This window comes from Corylus avellana, chromosome 6 (genome assembly GCF_965113065.1).
Source record: "Corylus avellana chromosome 6, dhCorAvel1.hap1.2, whole genome shotgun sequence".
Lineage (NCBI taxonomy): Eukaryota > Viridiplantae > Streptophyta > Magnoliopsida > Fagales > Betulaceae > Corylus > Corylus avellana.
In genome coordinates this window covers 30,207,443-30,231,076 of record NC_142495.1, presented here as the reverse complement: position 1 = coordinate 30,231,076, position 23,634 = coordinate 30,207,443, and the positions used below count along the sequence as shown (strand labels likewise).

Below are 23,634 nucleotides of genomic sequence, written 5' to 3'. Positions count from 1 at the left end.
TACAAATTGGCGTGACCATGTGGTGTCGGCACATCACTCGTACAATTATAATCCTTTCTTTCACGTCAATGCTTTTGTCAGTTCTGCCGTCTTTCACCTTACGTTCTCCACCAATGCTTACGTGGAACATAATAAATAGAGAAGATTCATTTTATGGTTCAAATTAAATTTCATATTATCTAAATGTATACGTGTTTAATGTTATTTAAAATTTTTAAATGATGTGGCACTATGTACACCATTAAATATTGTAAAATCTAAATGAACTCACATGTAATAAATAATTAAGGGAAAATTACACACTCTCTCAAACCATATGTAATTTGTAAATGAGTAATTCTAAGTACCATATTTTTATCCTTCTACAATTCTCTTAAAACTGATGTAACTTTTAAAATCACCATTAAATTTTAGATGAATCATACTTGAATTTTGATCCAATGAAAATTTTGAAAGCCACATCAAAATGAGTAATGCTAGGTACCATCTTTTTATCCTCCTAAAGCTGATGTAGCTTTTAAAAGCACCATTAAATTTTAGATGAATCATATTTAAATTTTGATCTAATGGTAATTTTAAAAGTCACATCAACTTTATGAGAATTTTAAGAGGATAAAAAGATAGTACCTAGCATTACTCTTTGTAAAGTTGTCTCCCCCACACTTTCAATTGAAGCATATCTCTCAAACTACAAGAAAATTACAATGTACCCCCTTTGTACCAAAAATGTCAAAAATTGGTGACCCACTACAGCAGCAGTAGATCTTCACTAGACCCAAACACGACCCTTGGTTTTCTTCCCAATTTATAAGGGTATTTACGTTTTTTGATAATTTTTAGGAGTATTTTTTCTTTTTTTTTAGGACAAAAAGTTTCAATTTTCTAATAGTTTGAAGAGATATTACTTTAATTAAAAGTTTAGGAGTACTAATACACAGCACACAGCGTGCGTGGCATGCCTGTGCAATTTATTTATTTATTTTTATAATTTTAATTTTTTTTTTTTGCACACGGCGTGCCACGTGTGCTGTTTTAATTCACACAAAGTTTAGAGGAATATTGCAAATTGTCAAGGCCGCTTGGGTGGGCCTGGTGGTCTTGAGGCCGAGGTATGGGCCACCTGGGCATTGGGCCGTGGGGGCAGAGTCTTCTCATTCCAGGTAATAAATGTATTTCCGCTCCGACAAGTAAGGCCTAGAAAAGAAAAGAAGGAAGCTAACTTGTCATACGCAAATTGCAATGACGTCTAGTATGAAGAAACATAGAAAGAACAAATGATCTGCCAAATGCGATTGGCTCCAATTATCTGAAATACGACAACAAAATAATCCGTTGGTTCTTTCATTTCCTAACGTTTTGTCGAAGAAACGGAGCATTCACTCGCTCACTCACTGATGGCGGAGAAGAGGAAAAGCAGCGTTGTCTCTGTTTGCTTTGCAGTTGTGTGGCTATGTTTGGTGGTATTTGCGGTGGCGATCGAAGGGAGAGTAGTGCCTCTATTGCAGAGCTACGAGAAATCCGGTTTTCGATCGACCTTTAGTGCGATTTATGATACTTCTAAGTATGGTATTCTCCAACTCAGCAACGGCTTGGCTGAGACGCCTCAGATGGGGTTTGTCTCTCTCTCGTTTTAGCATATCTTTCTTCATGTTATGCTATTTGGGTTATCTGAAATTTAGTTTTTCGTTCGAAAAGTCTTTTTTTTTTTTTTCTTCTTAATATCGGTGGGAATTTCAGAGGGAAAACGGGCTTTATGAGAAAAAGAAGTGAGCTCCATTATTTTTTGGCAGGGGATTGTAAAGTTTGTGTATTTATTTATTTTTTTTGAAAGTTTTAGGAGGTGGGTATGTCTAGGATTCTAAATTGAGGTGGTTAAAGTGTTGGTTCTTGCTCTTGCATATGGTTCGGAATTTGATATAGTTTATGGGGCACTGTTGCTGATTCAGCGTGTCATTTTTTTGGAAAAAGAAAATCTTTAGGATAAATTCAAAATTGTTTGTAATGCATAATGAGGGCTAATGAAAAATTTATTTTTTAACATGTGTGGACAGATGGAATAGCTGGAATTTCTTTGCCTGCAATATCAATGAGACAGTTATCAAGGAAACAGGTATATTATTCTTGCTATCATGGTTCATTTGCCTTTGTAGGCATATGCTAAGTCTCTTTATGTTTTTTACACGTATTACTTGCATCTGTGGCATTATTATGTTCTTAACGATGAGTAATTAGAGGTGCATTTCTTATTTGGGGTCCTGAGGAATTTGAAATTTGGGATGAAGACTGTAAAATTTTGGTAGAGTTCTGCCAGCTAATCAATCAAGAATTCTGAACAGGCTTAGCATGCATTCAAACTGCTGCGTACCTTGTTATGTCAACTTGTGAATACATACTCTAGAAGAATTGATGCCTGCATCTGCAAGGCAATCTTTAGATGCATCTGCAACTGCACTTTGATCAGTTACTTTTATGGTTTTTAATCAAATGGACAGAATCCTCTTTCTTTTTCTCTCGTTTTGGGATGTCAATTGAAACATGACTATTAGCAATTGGCATATATTGAGAAAAAGAACAAGGGAGCTGTGGGGTTAAGTGAAGTTCGAAAAAAATATTTGTGTGTTTGTTGATATATATCTATATGCATATGTATATGTATGTGTGTATACATTGATGAGACTCCATTAAAGTACTAATTTCTGTTTTGGTCTTTGGCAGCTGATGCACTTATCTCAACGGGTTTGGCTGAGCTAGGTTATGTGTATCTCAATATAGGTATTGCTATGGCTTATCTCAAGTATGTGGTTTAACTTCGCTTATTGTCTATTGTGGACTTATTTATTTTCATGGACTGCAGATGATTGCTGGTCTTCCAAGAAGCGGAATTCAGAGGTCAATTGAATCCTATAACTTTCACCTAGTCATACCTCTCACTAACTTTATACTCTATAACATCAATAGTAGATCATGCAGCCTCTAGGGAATGCCATATATTTCCTAAGTGGTTTTCTTTAGTCAAAATTAGTTCTAAAGGTTACTTTTCTTAATTTTCAATTCATTTGAGTTACCTATTTTAAGTGGGACAGATCAAAATTGTGTCTTATTCTAATAACTGTACTCTCATCTGTCTTGCACTCTAGTTATATAGCTTTCTAGGGTTTAATTGTGGAGCAAATTGTTTGCACACTTTCATTTCCCCAATGAAGAAACCTTTTAGCATACACTAGTAAATAATGTGTAGCTGCACTAAGATTTCAATTTCCTATTGTGGCTTTCTTAATTCTGCAGGGTCAATTGGTCCCAGATCCAAAAGCTTTTCCATCTGGAATTAAAGCTCTTGCTGATTATGTACACACGAAGGGCCTCAAGCTTGGAATTTATTCTGATGCTGGGTAGGTCAACTTTCTTACTCCAGTCCAGAAGCTTATAAGTTATTTATTTATTTTAATTGATTATTCATTCCTGTTAAATGTCCTAAACTGCTTCTTTTATTTCCTTCTCACTCATCTAACTGATCTAATTGCATCTCATAGGGTTTTTACATGTGAAGTTCGACCAGGATCGCTTTATCATGAAAATGATGATGCAGAACTATTTGCTTCTTGGGTTAGTTTCTACCATCACTTTCTGGATAGTGCATAAACTATATCAAATATTCTCAATTGACTTGCAGGGTGTTTGGGACTGTTTTAAATTGCCTTTTCTTATTTATTTATTTATTTTTTTTTTATAATTATTTTTTAGGCCCCAAGAGGAGGGGGAATGGGAGATTCAAACTAGTGACCTTCGCTTCATGAGGCATGGTCCCTAGCTGATTAAACTACCCCTTGGGTCATTACATTGCCCTTCTATGTTTTTAGTTTCTGGCATATTTAGCGTCAAGTCCATATCTTGATAATGGATTTCCTCTGTGCAAATAGGAGCTATATCTAAAAATTATTCATCAACTCAACCTCCAAATGATTCAGTTCTTAAATATTACATGATCTGGTGCATACTATGAAATTAGATTATCTTGATAGATGTTAAAACAAAAATGAAATATGGGAATGCTTCAAGTGTCACTTGAAAGAAGCTAATTCACTTTTCCCTTTCTAAGTGAGTAAACAATTTTGGTAATATAATTTGAAATCAGAAATTAGGATGCTTGAATTTGGATGTGGAATTCTGTTAGGATTGCCATGGCCTTTTAACTTAGTCGTCACTTCTAACTACTTTTTCCTTTCTTATGTTTGTCTTAACAGGGTGTAGATTATTTGAAATATGACAACTGCTTCAATCTGGGTATCGAACCAAAAGAAAGGTATAACCTCGTCTTAGTCTCATTTAAGTTGTCAAATAATCATTATCAAGTAGCTTCCCATTGACTTGATGTGGTTCAATAATTTCCAGATACCCACCAATGCGGAATGCTCTAAATGCAACTGGACGCACAATTTTCTATTCACTTTGTGAATGGTAATGCAGTTAATTGATTTCTTTTTTTAGATACCCAGATTAGTATACATGTAACTTGACTGCAATTTTTGACCTTATGTAATGGTTTTACAGGGGTGTGGATAACCCAGCCTTATGGGCAGACAAGGTTGGAAACAGCTGGCGGACTACTGACGACATCAATGATTCATGGGCAAGGTTAAGATTCTGGACTCTAGCCCTTGAGTGGTACAATGAGTGAATGCTGCCTCTGTCGTGTCATAGTTCAAAATGAAATACACCAGGGGCAAAAATGTATATTTTCCACTTAGGACATTGGTTGTCACACTGATCGAGTGTTTGTTCTTTTGTTGTTAAGCATGACTACTATTGCCGATCTGAATGACAAATGGGCAGCCTATGCGGGTCCTGGTGGATGGAATGGTAAAAATTTGAACTTTGTAAAACAAAATAGTCCATGAAAATGCAGCAATCAAATCCAACTGTGAACTAGTTTTCTTATTCAGAGTTATTCTCCATATTTTTTATGTCTGGGCAGATCCAGATATGTTGGAAGTTGGCAATGGAGGCATGACATTCCAAGAGTACCGTGCTCATTTTAGCATCTGGGCTTTGATGAAGGTTTCTTTCAAATTTTTTCTACTTTCTTCCTGGTTTGGCTTTGTGGTGTTAGAGAGTTTTATATTAGTTATATGTGGACTTTTGTATGGGTTTATGCACTAGCTGTGCTTATCCTAATAGCTTAAGTTTTTGGTTAAGTGCTCTAACGTGGTTGCAGAGCCCAGTTTGTTTGTTTGTTGGTCCACTTGCCAATCCCATTTGCATATTTAGTTAAGGTTAGATGTGAAGGAGGGTGTTGGAGAGTCCCACATTGGTTAGATGTGGGCTTTCATATGGGTTTTTGCACTAGTTTGGCCTCTCCACCTTATTTCTTAAGCTTTGGGATTGGATGCTCTAACAGTGTCTACTTGAAACGTGGCTTTCTTTTTTTCTTTTTCTTTTTTCCTTTTACGTATGTGAGTGTGCATGTGTGTGTTTAGTTCATAGTAAACGATCTTATTTTAATAGTTCATAGAAAGTACTTGTATTTTGTCTTGTGATGCCTCTATGATATTCAGACATCAGTATTCCAACCTTCTTCCCATCCTGAATTTTTAAATTATTTGTATCCTATAATGTTAACTAGTATGGCTAAAAATTCTGCAGTTATGGGTATTTTTTTTAGTACTCGTGTCGAGTGAACCTTCATTTGGGATAGCATAGGACATATATGCTCCATTTGACCTTTTAACTTCTTTACACTACATTAATTTGACCTTTTTCACCTTTCACAAACACAAAACTGTGCAGGCCCCTCTTTTGGTCGGTTGTGATGTAAGAAACATGACTACGGAAACTTTTGAGCTTCTAACCAATAAGGAGGTTATTGCTATAAACCAAGGTGAAACATGCTCTTTCTTTAACAGTTTTAAGTATACTGCATCTATCTTCGTTTGCATGTCATGATCTTTTCAAATCATTGTAACAAATCTAAGCGAGCAAGAATTTTCTTTTTGCAGACCCACTTGGGGTTCAGGGAAGGAAAGTTTATGTTTCAGGAACAGATGACTGCCTTCAGGTTTTCCCCTTTTGCACCCCTTTGTAGCATATTTAAATGATGTTATTGTATGTGATATCAGAATGTAAATGCTGTTGAAGCCAATGAGTTTTGGGTCAAAAGACATCTCTTCCCCCTTGTAACACTGGATGGAGGGTGCAGTCTTAGATTCAAAACCCACTGGGTGCGCTTTGCAACTTAGCAATCTAAAAAAGAAAACATATATATACACTTTTGAATCTTCTCCAAGCAAAATGTAGTTTTGCTCCAAATGTTCTCTAACTGAAATTTGGAAAAACTTCACCACCCTCTCGCACGGTGCTTTAATGGAAGAGGAATTTTTTATTACCTTGTTATCACGATCAAATAACTCCATTAAACCTTGGGTCGTGTGAAGCTGTGTGCATGTACACATGCTTCTGTTGTCTTTATTGAGGGGGAAAAAAAAAACCATAAAATGTCCCAGGTGCATAAAATGTGAGGCTAACCTGATATAAGTGTATTTTGTGCGCACAATTTTCTGAGCAATAATCAGAGTAGAAATGTTTGTTGCTGTCTGTTGTGAAACTTGGTTTGTTAATAATGATTCTTTCAGGTTTGGGCGGGTCCTTTATCTGAACATCGCTTGGTTGTTGCTCTTTGGAATCGCTGTTCGAAAGCGGCAACTGTCACAGCTGCATGGGAAAAACTTGGGCTTGAGTCCAGCACGAGTGTCTCAATTAGAGATTTGTGGCAGGTGAGGAAATTGACCTGCACGGACATTTAGGCAGTTTTGATGATGGTCTGAATGCTTGCTTCAGGGACATGTTTGAGATGAGTAGTGATGAGTGAACAGTCACGCCAATTTATTTTATAATATAATTTTTTTAAAAAATATTACTGTTCATAATTTTTTTTAATAATATTTTATATTTATAATAAACCGGCGTGAGTGACTGTTCACTCACGCCGGCGTCTCCATTATCACTACTCGTTTGAGATAGTCCTTGAGGTGGTACATCAAGAACCGCTCCCCACCTTTTCTCTTCAAGTATGCCTAACTTGTGACAAAGCGAAGCATTTTTCATCCAAGCAAATCAATTTATACAACTTAGGATCGCTAAGGCCGACTTTCGTCCCTGCTTGACGGGTCAAGCTTAGGAGTTAAAAACCTTTAGGTTACCTTTTGAATTGGTTTGAGTTGTTGACCTTCCAATATTATTATTTTTTCTATGCTTACTTAATATCGTGATTGCTTGCAGCACAAAGATGTTTCGGGAGATGCAGTGTCATCATTCAGTGCCCGAGTGGATGCCCATGACTGTAAGATGTATACTTTCACTCCCCAGACGGTGTCTCGGACGGTGGTTTAAGCCATCAAACAATCAGTGGGGCTGAAGCTCATAAGATTGGGATCCCTTTGTAAAGTTAAAAACAAAATGCCAATGCATGGCAGTTAGTATCTCCAAGTTGTGTTGCCGGTTGTCTATAAGCTTTTCATTGGTAACATAAAAGACTTGCCGAGTTGTATCTGTAATGTATTTCTCGGACTAATGAGTAATGAAAGTTAAATACTGTTAAGTCTGAAGTGCAAAACTTTTGAGAATAATATTGTAAATTTGTAATGCTTTCGAATAAAAAGTATCTCTAATGCTGTTCATTCTTTCGAGTCACTTGTCTTCCTAATGAAAAGCAACCACTTCTGTAGACGCCCAAGAAGTTTGGAAAGCACATATCATTCTTGTTCCCAAGATGTCTAATTCCTTAAAATTCGGTGGAACCATATGCTGACATGGCCAGATTTTAAACAACGATTAAGACTGCATCGAACACATCTGGGTCGTTTATTCTAGGATGATCATACACGTGTGCCACACAGTGCACTGAATTTAACCCATATTTAAGAACACCCGCAAAGATTAGCCCAACCCAAACCCAGCTATTTCCCGCCATGTTAAACCTCACTCCTAAAACCCTATCCCCTTCACCATTTCTCTTCAACCCCATATTACCCAAATCCCAAAACCCTAACCCTAACACTCGACTCACCGCCATCCCAAACCAATTCCCACACCAGAATTGCAAATCCGAGTACAGGACCGAAAGGGGCCTTGAATTCGAGACCGGCGAGACCTTCTTCCGCCACGAGAGCGCCACCGGCCGAGACCTCGGTGTGCTCGCCGCCTCGCTCTACAAGAAATCCAAAGGCCAGTTGCGAGTCCTCGACGCATTGTGCGGTTGCGGGATTCGGTCTCTCCGGTACCTTGTCGGGGCCGAGGCCGATTTCGTATTGGCAAACGACGCAAACGACGAGTACCGGAGTATCATCTCGGAGAATCTGTCTCGGGCAGTCCCGAGGGGTTTCGGGGACGAGCGGAGATGGTCGGTGACGCACTTCGATGCGAACCGCGCCATGGCGGAGTGCTACGTACAAAGAGAGTTCTTCGATTTCATTGACGTCGATTCGTTTGGTAGCGACTCTTCGTTTCTGAGGTCAGCGATGAACGCTTTGAAATTGGATGGGTTGATTTACGCTACTTCTACTGATGGGTACACCTCCGGTGGTCACAGGCCTCACCAGTGAGTTTTTTTTTCTTCTTCTCATTTCTGTAGCAATGCAATTGGATCCTCTTGAAAAATTGAAAAATCAGTTTGTTATGTTGTTTGCAGATCTTTAGCTGCATATGGAGCTTATGTTCGTCCAATGCCATATTCGAATGAGATTGGTTTGCGAATGCTTATAGGCGGGGCTGTAAGGGAAGCCTCGGTGTTGGGCTATCGTGTTACTCCCCTCTTTTCCTACTATTCGTTCCATGGACCTGTTTTTCGAGTCATGCTCCAGTTGAATCGTGGGAAGCTTGTCGATGACAGGTGCGTATATGATTGTCTTCTGTGTAAGGCTTCGTGATTGAGCCTCTGATTATCATTTACGACAGGCATTACGGTTTCATTGGCTACTGCCACCAGTGTGGAAATTCTCAAGCATTTTCATGGAACGAACTTGGTCGTATCAGGTGCTCCTGCACTGATTCAAAGGTATGATATGTTTGTTCCTCTAGAACTCGCTGTTGGGAGGGGCCCAAATTTAACATTATGTACGTGTTGGTTGTTTTTTCTTCGACTTCTTTCCAGGTTTCGGGGCCCCGCTATGTGGTTTCGGGGCCCCTTTGGGCGGGGCCTCTTCATGATGCTGCCTACCTCACAGAAATGTTGAATTTGGCAGAGCAATGGGCGTGGGTGGGTAGTGGCACAGGAGCTGATCTTGAGAAACTTTTGAAGCAGATGATAGATGAAAGTGACCCCAAATTGCCATTTGGGTACATCAAGTTGGATGAGGTTTTCTCGCAATATCTTTTCATCCAGAAAATTACTCTTGTGCCATACAATTGCAACTTATATGTAATATGTCCCAGGTGGCAAGCCGTGCCAAAATAAATTCTCCTCCGCTAAGGATCATGATGGACACCTTGCATAAGGTAATGACCTGGCTTTACGTCCACACTAGCACTCTCTAGTCTCTTCGACAAGCATTTGGGCGCTGTACATGTTTATTGCAAAAGGAGAATTATCCCACTTGCTTCATGTGTTCTAAAATTGCAGGAGGGGTATGCCGCTAGTAGGTCTCACATTGCTTCCAACGCGATCAAGACAAACTGCCCCATGGCAGACTGCATGAGAATTGCCAAGAATCTACGCCACTCTCTACAGTGTTAGCGCTCAACATACCCGATGTCATAGCTGCATCTAATTCTGTTGCAGCCTGCACCAAGAAGTGCAACGCTCGATGGAAGTGGGGGTTGTTTGAGATTCGTTAGATTAAAAGGGAATGAGTGGACAAAAATTATTTAGAAGTTTGACGAGCGTGACTTCAATTATCTCACTTCCGAAGCATGAGACGGCTCAAACCCAAGTAGCTGTATTGTATTTTGTGAAAGAGTAATGCTACACATATTTTCACTTTCTCACACCCATTTGTAGCTTTTAAAATTTCTATTAGATTAGAATATAATAAAGATTAAATTCAATACTAGTTTTAGAAGTCAACTAAGAGAGCAAGGAAATGGGCGTGAGGAATTGAGAATGTGTGAAACATTACTAAAATCAACTTAATAAGATTTGATGCACCAACCCTAGGCCTTGGTGCCTCTAAACCAAAAAACTACTACATGAAATGAGAAGACTTTGTTCTCACGGTCTGTAATATAACAGGGCAATCAAGAGCACACATCAACCAAGCAACAAGCGCATTGGAGTGGACAAAGAAGAGGGTGAGAAGCGGGTGATTATTTCGTCAAGCTGATAAAAAACCAAATCAAATATCCATATTTTGAAAACAAAATTTCTGGATTTTCAGGTTCTTATCAAATCAAATTATCCATAAAGATAACAGTATTGTAAACCATAGAGAATTCCTACACAACTGAGAAGTTCAAGAAACTCAAACACCATTAACGAATAGTATGGCAATTGGAGGAAATAGATTTGCATCTTATGCACGAACAGGATTCGCAGTCCCAGCAGGACGAGGTGGTTGACCAGGCTGGCCAGGCCTTGGCTGATCATCCTGAAATATCACAGAAACAGATGTTTGGGAAAGCTTGTCAAACTAAATATGCAGACAATTGCAACATCCATCTACCAAACAATCAGTTCACATTCAAAGGGCTCGTATACATAACCACAAAAAGACAACCACCATAATAGATTACGGTTCTCGAACTTCAAATGCTACATAAAGTATTTAACATGCAATAGTAGTCCAAAAGTAACTCTGATAGAAGAACGAAGATTATGGGCTAGATAGCAGGATGAAGTCGTGTTTGACTGCCATCCAAAAGCCATAGAACAATTGGATACAGATTTGATTAAACCCTTAAAGGCACTCACATCCAGCTAGCCAAAATACTAAAATGCGACTAAAACGCTCCACATCCGGCTTGGGCTCACCAAATTGTAGAAAAATTTGGTGAGCTTGAACAGTGCTCATCAAATTGTTTACTTACCAATCTTGTTTTCGCTTGTCTTTTTATAAGAATGAATAAAGAAAGAATAAAGAAATTCTTGAAAAAATAATATTTAAATAAAATGGATTAGCTAAAATGCTAAGCTGGATGTAAGTGCTTCGAAAAAGTGGGTAGCGAAAATAGAGAAAGGTGAGTTTCTAGTTAAATAGAGCAAATTTGCTAAGCTAAAGTTTCTAAATTTGGCATCAACGACATCCCACTCTATTAGCACCGACTAGATGGTAGCCTTTGTTCCACTCACCTATCAGTATTTAATGACTTAATACTAAACCCATACATAATACCAAGACATTTTAATCTAAACTATAGGTACCTACTCTGTGACTCAAGCCCGTGATGGGTTGCTTGCTCTCAATTGTTAAGAGTCTAACCATTGATTTAAAAGCCCTAAACTGTGGGATACCAATTTGGTTTATCACTTAACCCTTAGGATACTAATTTGGTTAATCTCTTAGCCATTAGGATACCAATTTGGTTAATTCCTTAAACCTTAGGATTGCAACATTAACATTAGGGGGACATGCTTGAGATTATGTTCGCTACTTTAGGGGTTTGCCTAAGGAATTAACATCGACTGATTTATTCAGTAATTTTTTTGATAAATTGGACATTTAAGGACAAGAACAATAAATACGACATCCACAATTGCATATTTTTTTACTCGAATCTCTCTAAGCACATGAAGTCAATGGAAAAATGTAATTTTTAATCAGAATCCCTCACTAGCAATAATATGATCATCCATAAGCAAGCAGAAGCATTGCAGAAAACCAAAAAGCCATAAAAACAGAGCAAGTAATGTAAATGCATACCCTACGCCTGATGAAGCGCTGTGGTGGCGCACGGTTCCTCCTATCAGTGCGAGAACGAACCCTCACAACGTGCGAGTGAATTGCACAGGAAACACAGTACAGCATCTTCGCGTACAGCTTTGGAAGCACATACTCTGTATAAAACAACAGTACATTTCAGCAACATAAATGACAGATAGAGGGACTAAAAAAGAATAGGATGCGAGAAAAAGTGTATTACGATCATAGACGCAAGCTTCTTGAACATCCCTAACAGCAGCCTGTTCAACAATGTTCCTCACAAGGAACCTCTTGATGGCCTTGTCCTTTTTTTTTCCACACAAACACCAAATCACAGGTCAAGATCTATAGTTTAACTCATATACATCCCAAATAATATACGAATTCCCACTTTTATATACAGAAAACGCTTATATGCAGATTTATCTATACCAAAAACTTTACAAATCCAGGAAAGAGAAATTGAGAGAAATACCTTGGGGCAGCATTTACCGCAGTTGGAGCAGCGGATGAACTTGACGTGTCCACGGCCGTGCTTGTTGCGTCCACCGTTCCTGCGCTTGAAAGTCTGCAGAAATAAAACCAGAGAGAGAAAGATATTAGGAGAAACAGGAAGAAGAAGAAGAATAAAACGATGAATACAGTAGGGTTTCTGAATATCGATCTGACCATGGTTGCGTGGGCAAAGAGACGGAGGAGATCTGAGTCGTAGGAATCGCCCTCTCTGGAAACTGATGGGGTGGGCTAGGGCTACCAAAAGAAAGTGCGCCTTTATATTGCGTAGTGCCACGGCGCGCCCTAGCGATCAAAATGAGAAAAACCCTCCTTTTTTGATATATTGTTAATTTCCCCCCTCATTTTCTCTGATATATGCAATTAAGCCCCCAAATGGTTTTTCTTTTTAACCATTTAGCAAAATGACTCAAGAACGAATTGAAATTACCAATCCCAATGTCTTCTTTCATGTTTGACAAAAATAACATTAAGGGTAAAGTTCCCATAGTTCTTTTAAACTTTTTTCTCAAACTTTCAATTGTGATAATGTTTCATCCAAATTATTAAAATATTGTCAATGTCCCCCCAAGACTAATAATAAGACAAAAATGCCCCTATAAATTTCTCAATAAGACAAAAACACTCCTATAAATTCAAAAAAAAAAATTGATTTTTTTAAAAAACGAAAAATTTTAATTTAAAAATAATTTTTTAAAAGAAAATTTTTAATTTTTTTTTAAAACGGAAATTTTTATTTTTTAAAAAAACTATTTTTTTATTTAGTTTTAAAAAACAAAAAAAAAAATCATTTTACTAAACGAAAATTTTATTTTTTAAAACGTAAATTTTTATTTAAATAAAATTATAAAACGAAAATAAAATATAAAAAAAAAACGAAAATTTTCAATTTTTATAAAAAAAAAATTGAATTTTTTTTAATTTTTTTCTTATAAAATTGATTTTTTTTTAAAAAAATAAAATAATCGGCCAACGTTTGGATTTTTTTTTTTTGGTAATTAGTTTTAGGTTTTTTCTAGAAGTTTTAGTATTTTTGGTTTTATTTTACTAAGGGTAATTTCGTCATTGGGAGGAACATTGACAATTTTTGGTAGTTTAGGGGAGACATTGTCACAATTGAAAGTTTGGGAGGACATTGTCAATTGAGTGGTAGTTTGAGTTTGAGGGAATTATGTGAACTTTTTCCTAACATTAATTAAATAGGTAGTTTTTTTTTTGATAATTTTTTTGAATATATATATAATATTGTTATTTTTTTCGTTAAAAAAATAAATGGTCAAAATTGTAAATTAAGAGAGATCTTCATATACTTTTTTTACTGAAAGCTATCTTGATAGTTTATATTTTTCAAAAAAATCTTCATTTTTTAACCGGAAGCAAGCTAAACATCTCCGGTAATTTTTTCACCAGAAGCAAGCCAAACCACTTCTAAATAATAAGAGGGCAATCAAATCTCGCAACCCACGCCATGTCTCAATTTTTCTCAAAAATTAGCATATATAATGTACTGAATATTAATTAAATGATTTTTAAATTTACAAATTTTTATTAATTTAAAATTTTAAAATAAGTGATCATCGGCTGAACAAATAGTGCCCAACAAACAGAAGGTAACACCTCTCATTCAATTAAAAACAAATGCAACATTGTCTACAAAAGTAGCGGGGGCAAGTTTTCATATTCCCAAACATGCATAAAGCTACAAAGAGTATATAGCTCAATTTAATTCGATTCTCATACATGAGATACACCAGAAATCAAACACCTCAACAGGACAGGGTTCCTCACTGTTGTGACATTATCAATTTTATTCCACTAGCCGAACAAACCACAAAGCCGCTTCTCGAAGCCCATCTTTCTCATACACCTCACTCGGATTCTTTCTCATAAACTTCATTGGCATAGTGCCAATTGATAACTTTCCATATGTTCTTTAGATAATCTGGTCTTACATTCTTGTACTGCAACATGACAACAAAAGGAATGTCATATGATAATAAAGAAGCAAATCAGGGTAAATTTTGCATCCATAATTTGTGGACAAAGAACCAATCGACAATTTGAAAAAATAAAATCGTTTTACCAAATGCTAGAACAAATATGAAGCAATCTTTCAACGAACAATCACCATAAGATAAAGTAGATCAAGGTAGCATGGAAGTAATGACATTAATTTCTGTTATGTTGCAAAAGGCAATCATAGGACTAGATTTCACGAAACCAAATCCTATATACCACTTTACTCTTAGTTTTTGCAGTTGCAGAGATTAACTCCATCTTCTGCATGATGGCTAGGAGTATAGGCAAAAGCAGAGTGTTTTATGATGACACTTGATAATCATTTTCTTGAATTACTATCTTCGATTATTTCCATCTTGGGCATTAATTTATCAAGCAACCACATTTGAGATATCAATAGCTATTTAAAGTAAATACTAATATACCTGCAAGTAGTACGCGTGCTCCCAAACATCAATACCAAGCAATGGAACTAAATTTGGTCCTTTGGTTACCAGTGGGTCCTGAAAAAAAAGAGTCAGAATTATAAATGTATTTTAACATAGTTGTAATGCAGTTTTTTTCTGTATGTTAAGACAATCAGAGATGTTTTCACAGAAATAATTACAAAGAGTAGTTGCACTATCTTCAACATCATTTTTTTTTTTTTTTTTTTTTTTTTCAATTGGGAATTCTTCATAATTTCAGAACTCCTAAAACGAGGGTTAAGATAGCAAGAGCATATATCCGGCATAAAAAAATTATACTAATGGTAACCAGCTTTAAGAACAAACCCAAAACCTGACAGTAACAAAGTTAAACAGCCTAATATTCCTAAGCCAATGTAATCAGTGCAAAGAATGGAAGTGTAGAATCAAAAGCCCTGAATATCGTAGATCTAATACTTCAATTATTATGAGGAAACAAAAATGTCGGTTCAAAAAGAGGGCATCAGTTTCATCAAATGACCATGACTTCTGAAGCAATATGGATTACAACATTTAACAAGAACGTGGCTAAAGTTTAGGGTCAATCAAAGAGAAACTGGAAATAGGAATGATCATTGTTAAATGAATTTCCCCTTGGATATCTTTTCAAAATACCTGATTTGCGGTGGTTTCAACCACAAGCTTCTTCAAATCCTTGTCCAGACCAAGCCACTGCCAAGGCAGAGATAAGTGAAAAGAGCCATACAAAACCAGCAAAAATGAGCGTCGACTGGAACAACCAGTCAATGACCAGGGACATAAAATGGATGTTGGGAATTTCACAAGCTGCAAAACCTACCACCCATCCAGAGCCCTGTAAAGCAGCACCTTCTGAGTTGATCTTTTGCACGAGTGTTTCCAGTGAACCAAAATGAGTGTCAATAGCCCAACCTAGGGAACCCTTTGGGGGCTCACCGCCCCCTTCCTGACATTCATAAATCACTAGTTAAAAGAAGTTTCTTTAAGAAAAAATGAAAGGGAAAAAAACAATGACTTGACAAAAGAGCTAAAGAATATAAACTTACATGAACAGGAGTGAGATTCTTCCAGAAGATCGAGTGGTTGATATGACCTGCAAGATAAAGCAAAGTTAAGGATGATTAAGAAAATAACAACAAAGATGAGGATTTTTTTTCCAATATATAGAGAATGAAAACCAACAAAAGAGTGAGAAAATAGAATCACTGCTTACTTTTGTGAAGTTTTGACCATATATAAATTCCTGGCTAGAAGCTGAAAAAGGACTACCTATGAGGATCATCTACAGACATGAAAAGGACTAGAAACACAGTGTGGTATGCAGCAGGCTAGCAGGTAAATTCCTTCTATAGTTTTTTTCTTCTTCTTTTTTTTTTTTTAAAAAAAAAAGAAGCAGCAAAAACTATCCCCCCGTATAAAAATCTTGGGCCGTTAGGTACAGCAAAATCGTGAAAAAAACACTCAACAACTAGGTTCATGAGATGCAAAATTTTACATTTATCAATAATTTTACTCTATAAACTGATTATTATCTCTAATTCTACTCACCACTCTTGAAAACCCGTTAACTGCTTTTCAGAAACTGATAAAAGTCTTAACAATTCCAAGTTTCTTGATACCAGTCCAATTAATAAGGATGAATTGTTTCACAAAGTATAGCGAGTAGAGAATTCCAAAATATCACACCAAAAATACACCATAACTTTGAAACAGAATTAAATCAGTCAAAATTAGCAAAATAAATCGTACAAAATGAACCAAACATATTATACCAAAATCCATTCTGTTCTGCCAACTATCATAAAGAAAAGAACCTCCAATCGCACATAGATTAACTCAGATGAATGTCAACAAAATAAGCGAGAGAGCTGGAAACGGACCTCCGCCATTAAACTTAATGGCGCTCTGCAATTTGACGACGGCGGCGGAGTCGCCCTTGGCCACGGCGTCTTGTAGCTGTTCGAGAGCCTTGTTGTAGTTGGTAATGTAAGCCTGGTGGTGCTTCTGGTGATGGAGCTGCATGATCTCGCCGCTGATCGCCGGCTCCAGCGCCCCATAGTCGTACGGAAGATCGGGCAGCGAAAAGGTCTGCAGGCCGCGGAGCTGAGCGAACCCTAGCCCCAGGCTTTTTCTGCTGAGTAGCGGTCGGAGAGCCATTGGGAAATCAAAGAGCGCCGAAGGAAAATGAAAAATGGTAGTGACAAATGAGAGGAGAAGCAGTGGGGATTACTTATATAAACATAAAATAGAAATACGGTTGAACAAGACACAGACTGATCCACTCTGGGTGCGGAACTCGGAAATGCGACCATAGATTAGGCACATAAATATCACTATGAAGATAATTTTTACGACTTTCCTAAAACATTTAAGGGTCCATAATTTAAAAGTATTTACTTTTAAATATTTTATAAAATTGCAAACAAATATACAACAATAAGATTTATCAGTTTTCACTTTTTAGTATATCAACGAGTCGATATTTCATTTTTGAGTAATATTACTTTTCACACTTATTTATTACATTCATATCACAACGGCTGATGTAACGCATTTTAAGTGATTATTTTTAAGGTGGTTGATATGAAAAGCCACTTAAAATATGATATGTCATACTTAAAGAAAACGCCGTGTAAAATGAGTAAGATAAATAGACATGAAGAGCCTTATTACTCTTATTTTTGTTATTTTTCCTGTGTTCTCTTTCCAAAGTTGGAAAGGGCAATTTTAGTCTTGTGTTTTTTTTTTGGCACATAAATTGTCAAGTGGTTAATAAAAATTCATTTTATTAAAAAAAAAAATCACAAAAATTCGGAAATTTGGCGCACGACATTAATAATTTAATATATATTTTTTGCTTGATATACTAAATATTCATTTGATCAGCTCATTTTTAAAATAAAGGCTCGAGAGCTCATGATTTGGCCCGAGATAATCAAGTTCATTGTGGATCTTGATCGGGCAATAGAAGTTAATGTGCCAACATAATAATTGCTTTAAAAACAACAAAGAAAGTGCCTACCAAAAGAAAAACAAAAACGACGAATGTGGCTCAAAGGATAATTGCCTTGCTATTTTATCTTTAAAGTCCCATTATTCGTGGCAAGAAACTTGATAATGTGTTTAGTATGACTATAAACATGTAATGTGATACAACTGACAACGGTTGCAACTTACTAGCAAGCAAAAAAATTGCCATGTTCGAGTAGTGTTGTAGCCCATCAACAAGAACACAGATTTCGGTTAAGGCAGTACCTGTTAGTAGACACTTCACATATATGGAAGGCATACAATAATTTCAAGTACATTTTTATTATAATCAGTCGAGTTCCTACTCTCTTAACAATTTTATCCTTATTAACTTAAGTATCAAGGATTTTTTCCCCTAACACCTTAGCAAAGTTTCGACCGTTCTTACTCTTTCTTTTAGGCATTTGTTGCCTAAAATTTATGGTGCGATCAACTGCATTATCATGGCTTATCTATGAACTTTTAATAAAATTTAAGAAACTTTAAAATTCGTTATTTTGTATCTCTTTTTGCCCTTTTTTTTTTCCTATTATGTATCTCTCTCTGCTTAGAGAAAAGAAAGAAAAAAAAGATTTTTTTCTTTTGCTTAGAGAAAAGAAAATAAGACTGGGCCTTAATATTCTGAAAGCTAAACAAGATCTTCTTGAAGGCTTTTCAATTCAGGCTCATCTTCAAACAAGCCAAGCCATAAATAACGGGCCCAGCCCAGAGCCTTAGAGGCTCAATTTAAGAATAAGTGGGTTGGCATCATCACTGACATCATAAATGTAGAGCTTTACTTATATAAAAAATAAAAATAAAATTAATTAATTATTTTTTTTTAAAAAAGAGATTGACTATTTGACCAACCCAAGATGGCCGCGCAAACACTCAACCAGACCGGTATGAACAAGGGAGTACGCCAATGGCAATCTATTGGCATCTATATAGTTCTAAGTTTGTAGCCAACTTCGGGTCTAGCTAATTATTAAAGTATGTGATCTTCTCACTGCTTCTAAAATAACATCCCATTTCTGTACTTTACCATAAAACAGAGTTTTCATAGCAGAGGGAGACATATTTCTTGACCCTTTCACCTTTGTTTTCGTCTCCCAACGCCCCTACTCCAATCTTTTTCTACTAATGCTTCAAATATTTTTGCATAGACACGAACCAGAGACAGACTGTCATTTTGTATCGAAGGCGACAATACTCATTCGAGAACATTTAGGTTGCTCTATAGTGGACTCTGCTTTCCACAAGCATGCGCAACTGTATATAAAATGGCATGGGAACAAGCTAGACTTCATTGTGTTAGTCTCTTCCATAGCAACATCTTTGACAATGGACACTTCAACCGAATCCCAAGCAGTGTCACATAATAACCTTTCAAAAAATGGGGATAAAAGTGGCGGTGACAACATAGAAAGAGCAGAAGGAAAAATCTTTAGGTGGCAGCTCAAGATCAAGGTACCACTTCATCTCCACTTATTTTCTCTTATGTTGATTACTTTATTATCTGTTCTTAACTCAAAGAAAAGGTTTGACAATTTTTGATTCGACTTGCAAACTCAACAGAGACCCAACAAAGAATTAATGGGTTATGGTTGATGAATTGAACCTATTTAATTAAATGGATTTAGTTAAAATTGACTATAATCTTATACCAATATCTTAGCACGACTCAAACCCAACAACCAACATAAGGACTGCCAATTTTTTACACTACCCGTGAAACCCAACACGAAATTAGTAGATTAGAGTTGAATGGTCAAACCCGTTTAATTAAATGGGTCAAGTTAAAATTGACATATATAGTACTATATCAATGCATTAAAGCGGCTTGAACCTGACATGCGAATACGAATTAATACCTCTACTCAAACAACCAAAAACACAAATCATTCTTTAGAACACACCCAAAAAAAAAAAAAAAATTCACTTCTATGTCACGTTAGACCCACTTTTTCCCAAGAAAAAAAAAAAGAAAAAAGAAAAAGAAAGCTCCCCAATACAATATTAACAAACATAAACAAAGTTATTTTCAATCATATTATATTTGGGTATTCTATTTCTTCTTTAAGTCAAAGGGGCATGGCATGGGCAAGTAGAACTCAATTGAGATAGACAAGGACAAGGAACTTGGCTCGTCATCTCGTATCTCGTTCGCACGCGCATGCATATATGGACACACATACATTTGACTAAAAATCATAAGGGCCAAAAAGGTCACCATCGTATTATGCAAATATAAAGTTTCCTATTTATGCCATCAAGTTAATAATATTTGTTGTGTGTAATTAAATTTCCTAGGCTAAATGTCTTTTCTTTTCCAGGTCTGGGAATTCCTATTTGAGCTTGCTCCCTCTGAGCCGGATTCTCTCCCTCTCTGGCTTTGCAACCAACTTCCAAGCAATTCTTGCCTTGATTTTCCCCTCAGTTTCCAGCAAAAGCGTAGCAGGTATACTAGCATTCTAGCAACCTCAACTGGGGTATCTCTCAATTCCCCATTCACCTTGTGTTCCTTTATATGTGGATTAATCACCACAAATGCTGCCACCCCAAGCCATCGTATTTAATGTGAACAGCTTCTTCCCAAAGAATAACAATTACATGGTAAGAAACATATATATGAAAGTAAAAATTCTCTCACGTGACCCAAGGAGTATCAGTCTGATGTACACCACAAAAAGGTTTTTGCAGTTAGTAATTGGGACCAAAACAAAGCAGTCCCCTTTGTTTAGCTTCCCTTTAGAATTTGTGTTGCAAAATCTGGAGACAACCCAAACGATGCAAAGCACATAATTTGTGGTCCAGCACTATAGATCTAATTTGCTGATGGCAGATGAGTAAATGCAATGCAAAATTTAGTAAAATCATCACAGGACCAAAAACCAAATCTTGACAGATTCAGCAAGAGAGAAGTCAACTATAGGACGGACCACATTATTATCAAAGTTACTTGGCGTCTGCGGCATTTCAACTGAAAGCTGTCCAACTTCAATGAAACTACTCAAAATTGCCATCTTTTGGCAATAGTCTTTTTCCTCACCTAACACCAACTTATGATTTCCCCATCTTGAGTAAGTTTCAAGAGAATCAGACTATCCCTATAACATGATAAACAAGCGCAAAGCATTCTTATCAAAGCCTATTTGAAGCTTACTGAAAACATTGATACACAAAATCATCCAAATACACCAAAAATCAACCATCAAGAGTTCTACAAAAAATTTCCAGGGTCCAAACACTAATTTACATGCAATGGTGTATTAGACTTCCAATAGAATATCTCAAAACAATTCAGAGAGCCGCTGTCCACACCAATGGTTAATTCCATGATCAAACTATTGTATGGTATGATTCACAGCCTGGATATCCATTCACCAACATAAACAAGGATTTCAACCCATTGAAAGCCATAATTAGTAAACTGCAAGATGCCAAAGAGGGAAGGTAGGAATAAAGATGGTGCAATTATACAAAAGTAAAATCTAGGACAATAAATGGCAACAATTCCAATCACTTGCTTGTGACCAGGTTGGCAAATATAGATGCGATATCTTTCCAAACAGATGAAGCAAAATCACTATTTCATCTCACCAAAAAGCCCTCCTAAGCTTGACTAGGATGCGTTTGACACGTGATTGTATTGCCACAAATTTCATTGAATGAATAAATTCCAACTACCCACATTTGTCAGCTTCTGCAACTGCCTACCACGTGCTTGGCGGTGTGCTTCTCCATTGATAATACAGAACCAATTTTTCTTTTGATACTTTTATGGTGAGTATCATCTATTTTGAGGCTGGAACAGAGTACATTGACTTATGGAGGCGTATTTCAAGGTATTCATGTTATAGGCAATAATGGTCCAGTAAGGGATGGTTCTGGGGTTACAAGAGTATCCTAATCTGAAGGAGGTGTTAAGGGAGAATCCAAGAAAACCCTAATTATTTCAAAACAGTAAAAAGCGTGTTCATCCCACCGACAGGAATATTTGAGAAAAGAAGTGCATTTTTCTGCATGGTTATCAGTTTTCTTAGCATTATGGTATGTCAATTTTGAACAAATGCCTTACAACCCATCGCATTTTGCAAACTTTAATCCAAGAGTGCTCACATGTCAACATTTTTGAGTTACCTAATATTGTGATTGACTTAATGCAGGTAGCAGAGGAGCTGATATCACTTTGTAAAATTGCATGCCCCATAGTAGTATCAAGCCTGCTTTTATACCCCAAGTCGATCATCTCTATGTTATTCTTGGGACATCTTGGGAACACTGAGTTAGCTGGGGGCTCACTTTCAATTGGATTTGCCAATATCACAGGCTACTCTGTTCTGAAAGGCCTGGCCATGGGGATGGAACCAATATGTTGTCAAGCTTATGGAGCCAAAAAATGGGAAGTTCTCTGCCAAACATATAAAAGGACTCTCTGTCTCCTCTTTCTTGCAGTGATTCCGATTTCTCTATTGTGGTTAAACATGGAGCCCATCCTTATATGGTTAGGTCAGGATCGAAACATTACATCTGTGGCCAAGGTTTATATAACATATTCCCTTCCTGATTTGCTAGCCCAAGCTCTCCTCCATCCCTTAAGGATCTTCTTAAGGACACAAAGTCTAACCAAACCCCTCACTGTATCTGCTGTTTGTGCCATGATTCTCCATCTCCCTATCAATTACTGCCTTGTAACATATCTAAATATGGGGACGAAGGGTGTTGCTCTAGCCTCAGCCTGGACTACCTTAAACTTGTACGTTGGTTTGCTAGTATACCTTTTCCAATCAAGGACAGCACTAAAACCTTGGGATGGGAAAGCAAAAAGTTTATGCTCTCAAGGCTGGCAACCATTGCTAGCCCTTGCGGTGCCAAGTGTACTCGCTGTCTGTTTGGAGTGGTGGTGGTATGAAATAATGCTGCTACTGTGTGGCCTACTTAGTGATCCACAGGCAAGCGTGGCTGCAATGGGAGTCCTGATACAAACAACAGGATTGATCTATGTGTTTCCGCACTCTCTTAGCTTGGGTTTAACAACGTGTGTTGGCCACGAGTTGGGGGCTGGGCAGCCTGCACGGGCGCGGCGGACAACCATAATTGGACTCATTGTGGCAGTTGTCTGCAGCCTTCTGGCTTTCGCTTTCACAGTTGCAGTGAGGGATGAGTGGGGCAAGCTGTTTACACGTGAACCACATGTACTTGCTTTAACATCAATCGCCCTTCCCATATTAGGCTTTTGTGAGCTAGGTAATTGTCCCCAGACAGCTGCATGTGGAATCCTCATAGGCTCTGCACGGGCAAAGGTGGGTGCTTGTATTAATTTTGGCTCTTTCTACCTAATTGGTTTGCCAGTTGCAGCTCTCATGAGTTTTAGACTCAAGATGGGCTTTATGGGGTTGTGGTTTGGTCTTGCAGCAGCTCAGATTTCATGCTTGTGCATGATGATCTATACTTTGGTTTCAACTGATTGGAAGCACCAAGCTAAGAGGGCCAAGGAACTCACTCAGGCCACTGAAAGTGACCATAATGATTTGGAAGCCAATCTCCTTAGCTGATTTTCGGTCTCTACAGGTTGCAAAAATAAACTCCTTGTATCATGAGATGAGATAGTTGTAGACTTTCTAAAGCCATAAATATCCTCTTATTGTTACCCCCCTCCTCCTTCCCCCTTCCTCTCTTTTTTTTTTTTTTTTTTTTTCCTTTTTTTTTTTCTTGTCTACTTTATTGTCAGATTTTTATTTGAAGAGAAGATAAGGGTATTAAATATAGTAAAGCAGATATGGAACAAGATCATACCA

General features: G+C 37.1%; 4 protein-coding genes and 1 pseudogene across 4 annotated transcripts; 3 read left to right on the top strand and 2 right to left on the bottom strand.

Moving 5' to 3' along the window:
* The first annotated feature begins 1,219 nt into the window (after window positions 1–1,219).
* Window positions 1,220–7,677, top strand: LOC132186055 (Melibiase family protein). Its single transcript, XM_059599832.2, has 15 exons — window positions 1,220–1,612; window positions 2,052–2,110; window positions 2,716–2,772; window positions 2,855–2,889; window positions 3,286–3,389; window positions 3,531–3,603; window positions 4,242–4,300; window positions 4,390–4,455; window positions 4,549–4,632; window positions 4,793–4,857; window positions 4,973–5,055; window positions 5,785–5,875; window positions 5,994–6,052; window positions 6,627–6,767; window positions 7,273–7,677. Exons 1-15 carry the CDS (start codon window positions 1,395–1,397, stop codon window positions 7,381–7,383), a joined length of 1,305 nt encoding a protein of 434 aa, XP_059455815.2. The 5' UTR covers window positions 1,220–1,394; the 3' UTR covers window positions 7,384–7,677.
* Window positions 7,678–7,748: 71 nt separating this feature from the next.
* On the top strand, window positions 7,749–9,975 carry LOC132186054 (N2,N2-dimethylguanosine tRNA methyltransferase). The gene is made up of 6 exons (XM_059599831.2): window positions 7,749–8,590; window positions 8,681–8,881; window positions 8,947–9,046; window positions 9,143–9,346; window positions 9,424–9,486; window positions 9,611–9,975. Exons 1-6 carry the CDS (start codon window positions 7,962–7,964, stop codon window positions 9,722–9,724), a joined length of 1,311 nt encoding a protein of 436 aa, XP_059455814.2. The 5' UTR covers window positions 7,749–7,961; the 3' UTR covers window positions 9,725–9,975.
* Window positions 9,976–10,333: 358 nt separating this feature from the next.
* On the bottom strand, window positions 10,334–12,625 carry LOC132186056 (Ribosomal protein S26e family protein). Its single transcript, XM_059599834.1, has 5 exons — window positions 12,516–12,625; window positions 12,322–12,414; window positions 12,067–12,151; window positions 11,847–11,980; window positions 10,334–10,574 (listed from the first exon to the last, which is right to left on the bottom strand). Exons 1-5 carry the CDS (start codon window positions 12,516–12,518, stop codon window positions 10,500–10,502), a joined length of 390 nt encoding a protein of 129 aa, XP_059455817.1. The 5' UTR covers window positions 12,519–12,625; the 3' UTR covers window positions 10,334–10,499.
* Window positions 12,626–13,960: 1,335 nt separating this feature from the next.
* LOC132188723 (superoxide dismutase [Mn], mitochondrial) lies at window positions 13,961–17,120 on the bottom strand. The gene is made up of 6 exons (XM_059603253.2): window positions 16,705–17,120; window positions 15,871–15,917; window positions 15,645–15,770; window positions 15,461–15,517; window positions 14,804–14,881; window positions 13,961–14,320 (listed from the first exon to the last, which is right to left on the bottom strand). The coding sequence occupies exons 1-6, from the start codon at window positions 16,979–16,981 to the stop codon at window positions 14,228–14,230; spliced, it is 678 nt and encodes a 225-aa protein (XP_059459236.1). The 5' UTR covers window positions 16,982–17,120; the 3' UTR covers window positions 13,961–14,227.
* Window positions 17,121–19,932: 2,812 nt separating this feature from the next.
* Window positions 19,933–23,459, top strand: LOC132187775 (protein DETOXIFICATION 53 pseudogene; annotated as a pseudogene).
* Window positions 23,460–23,634: the final 175 nt, after the last annotated feature.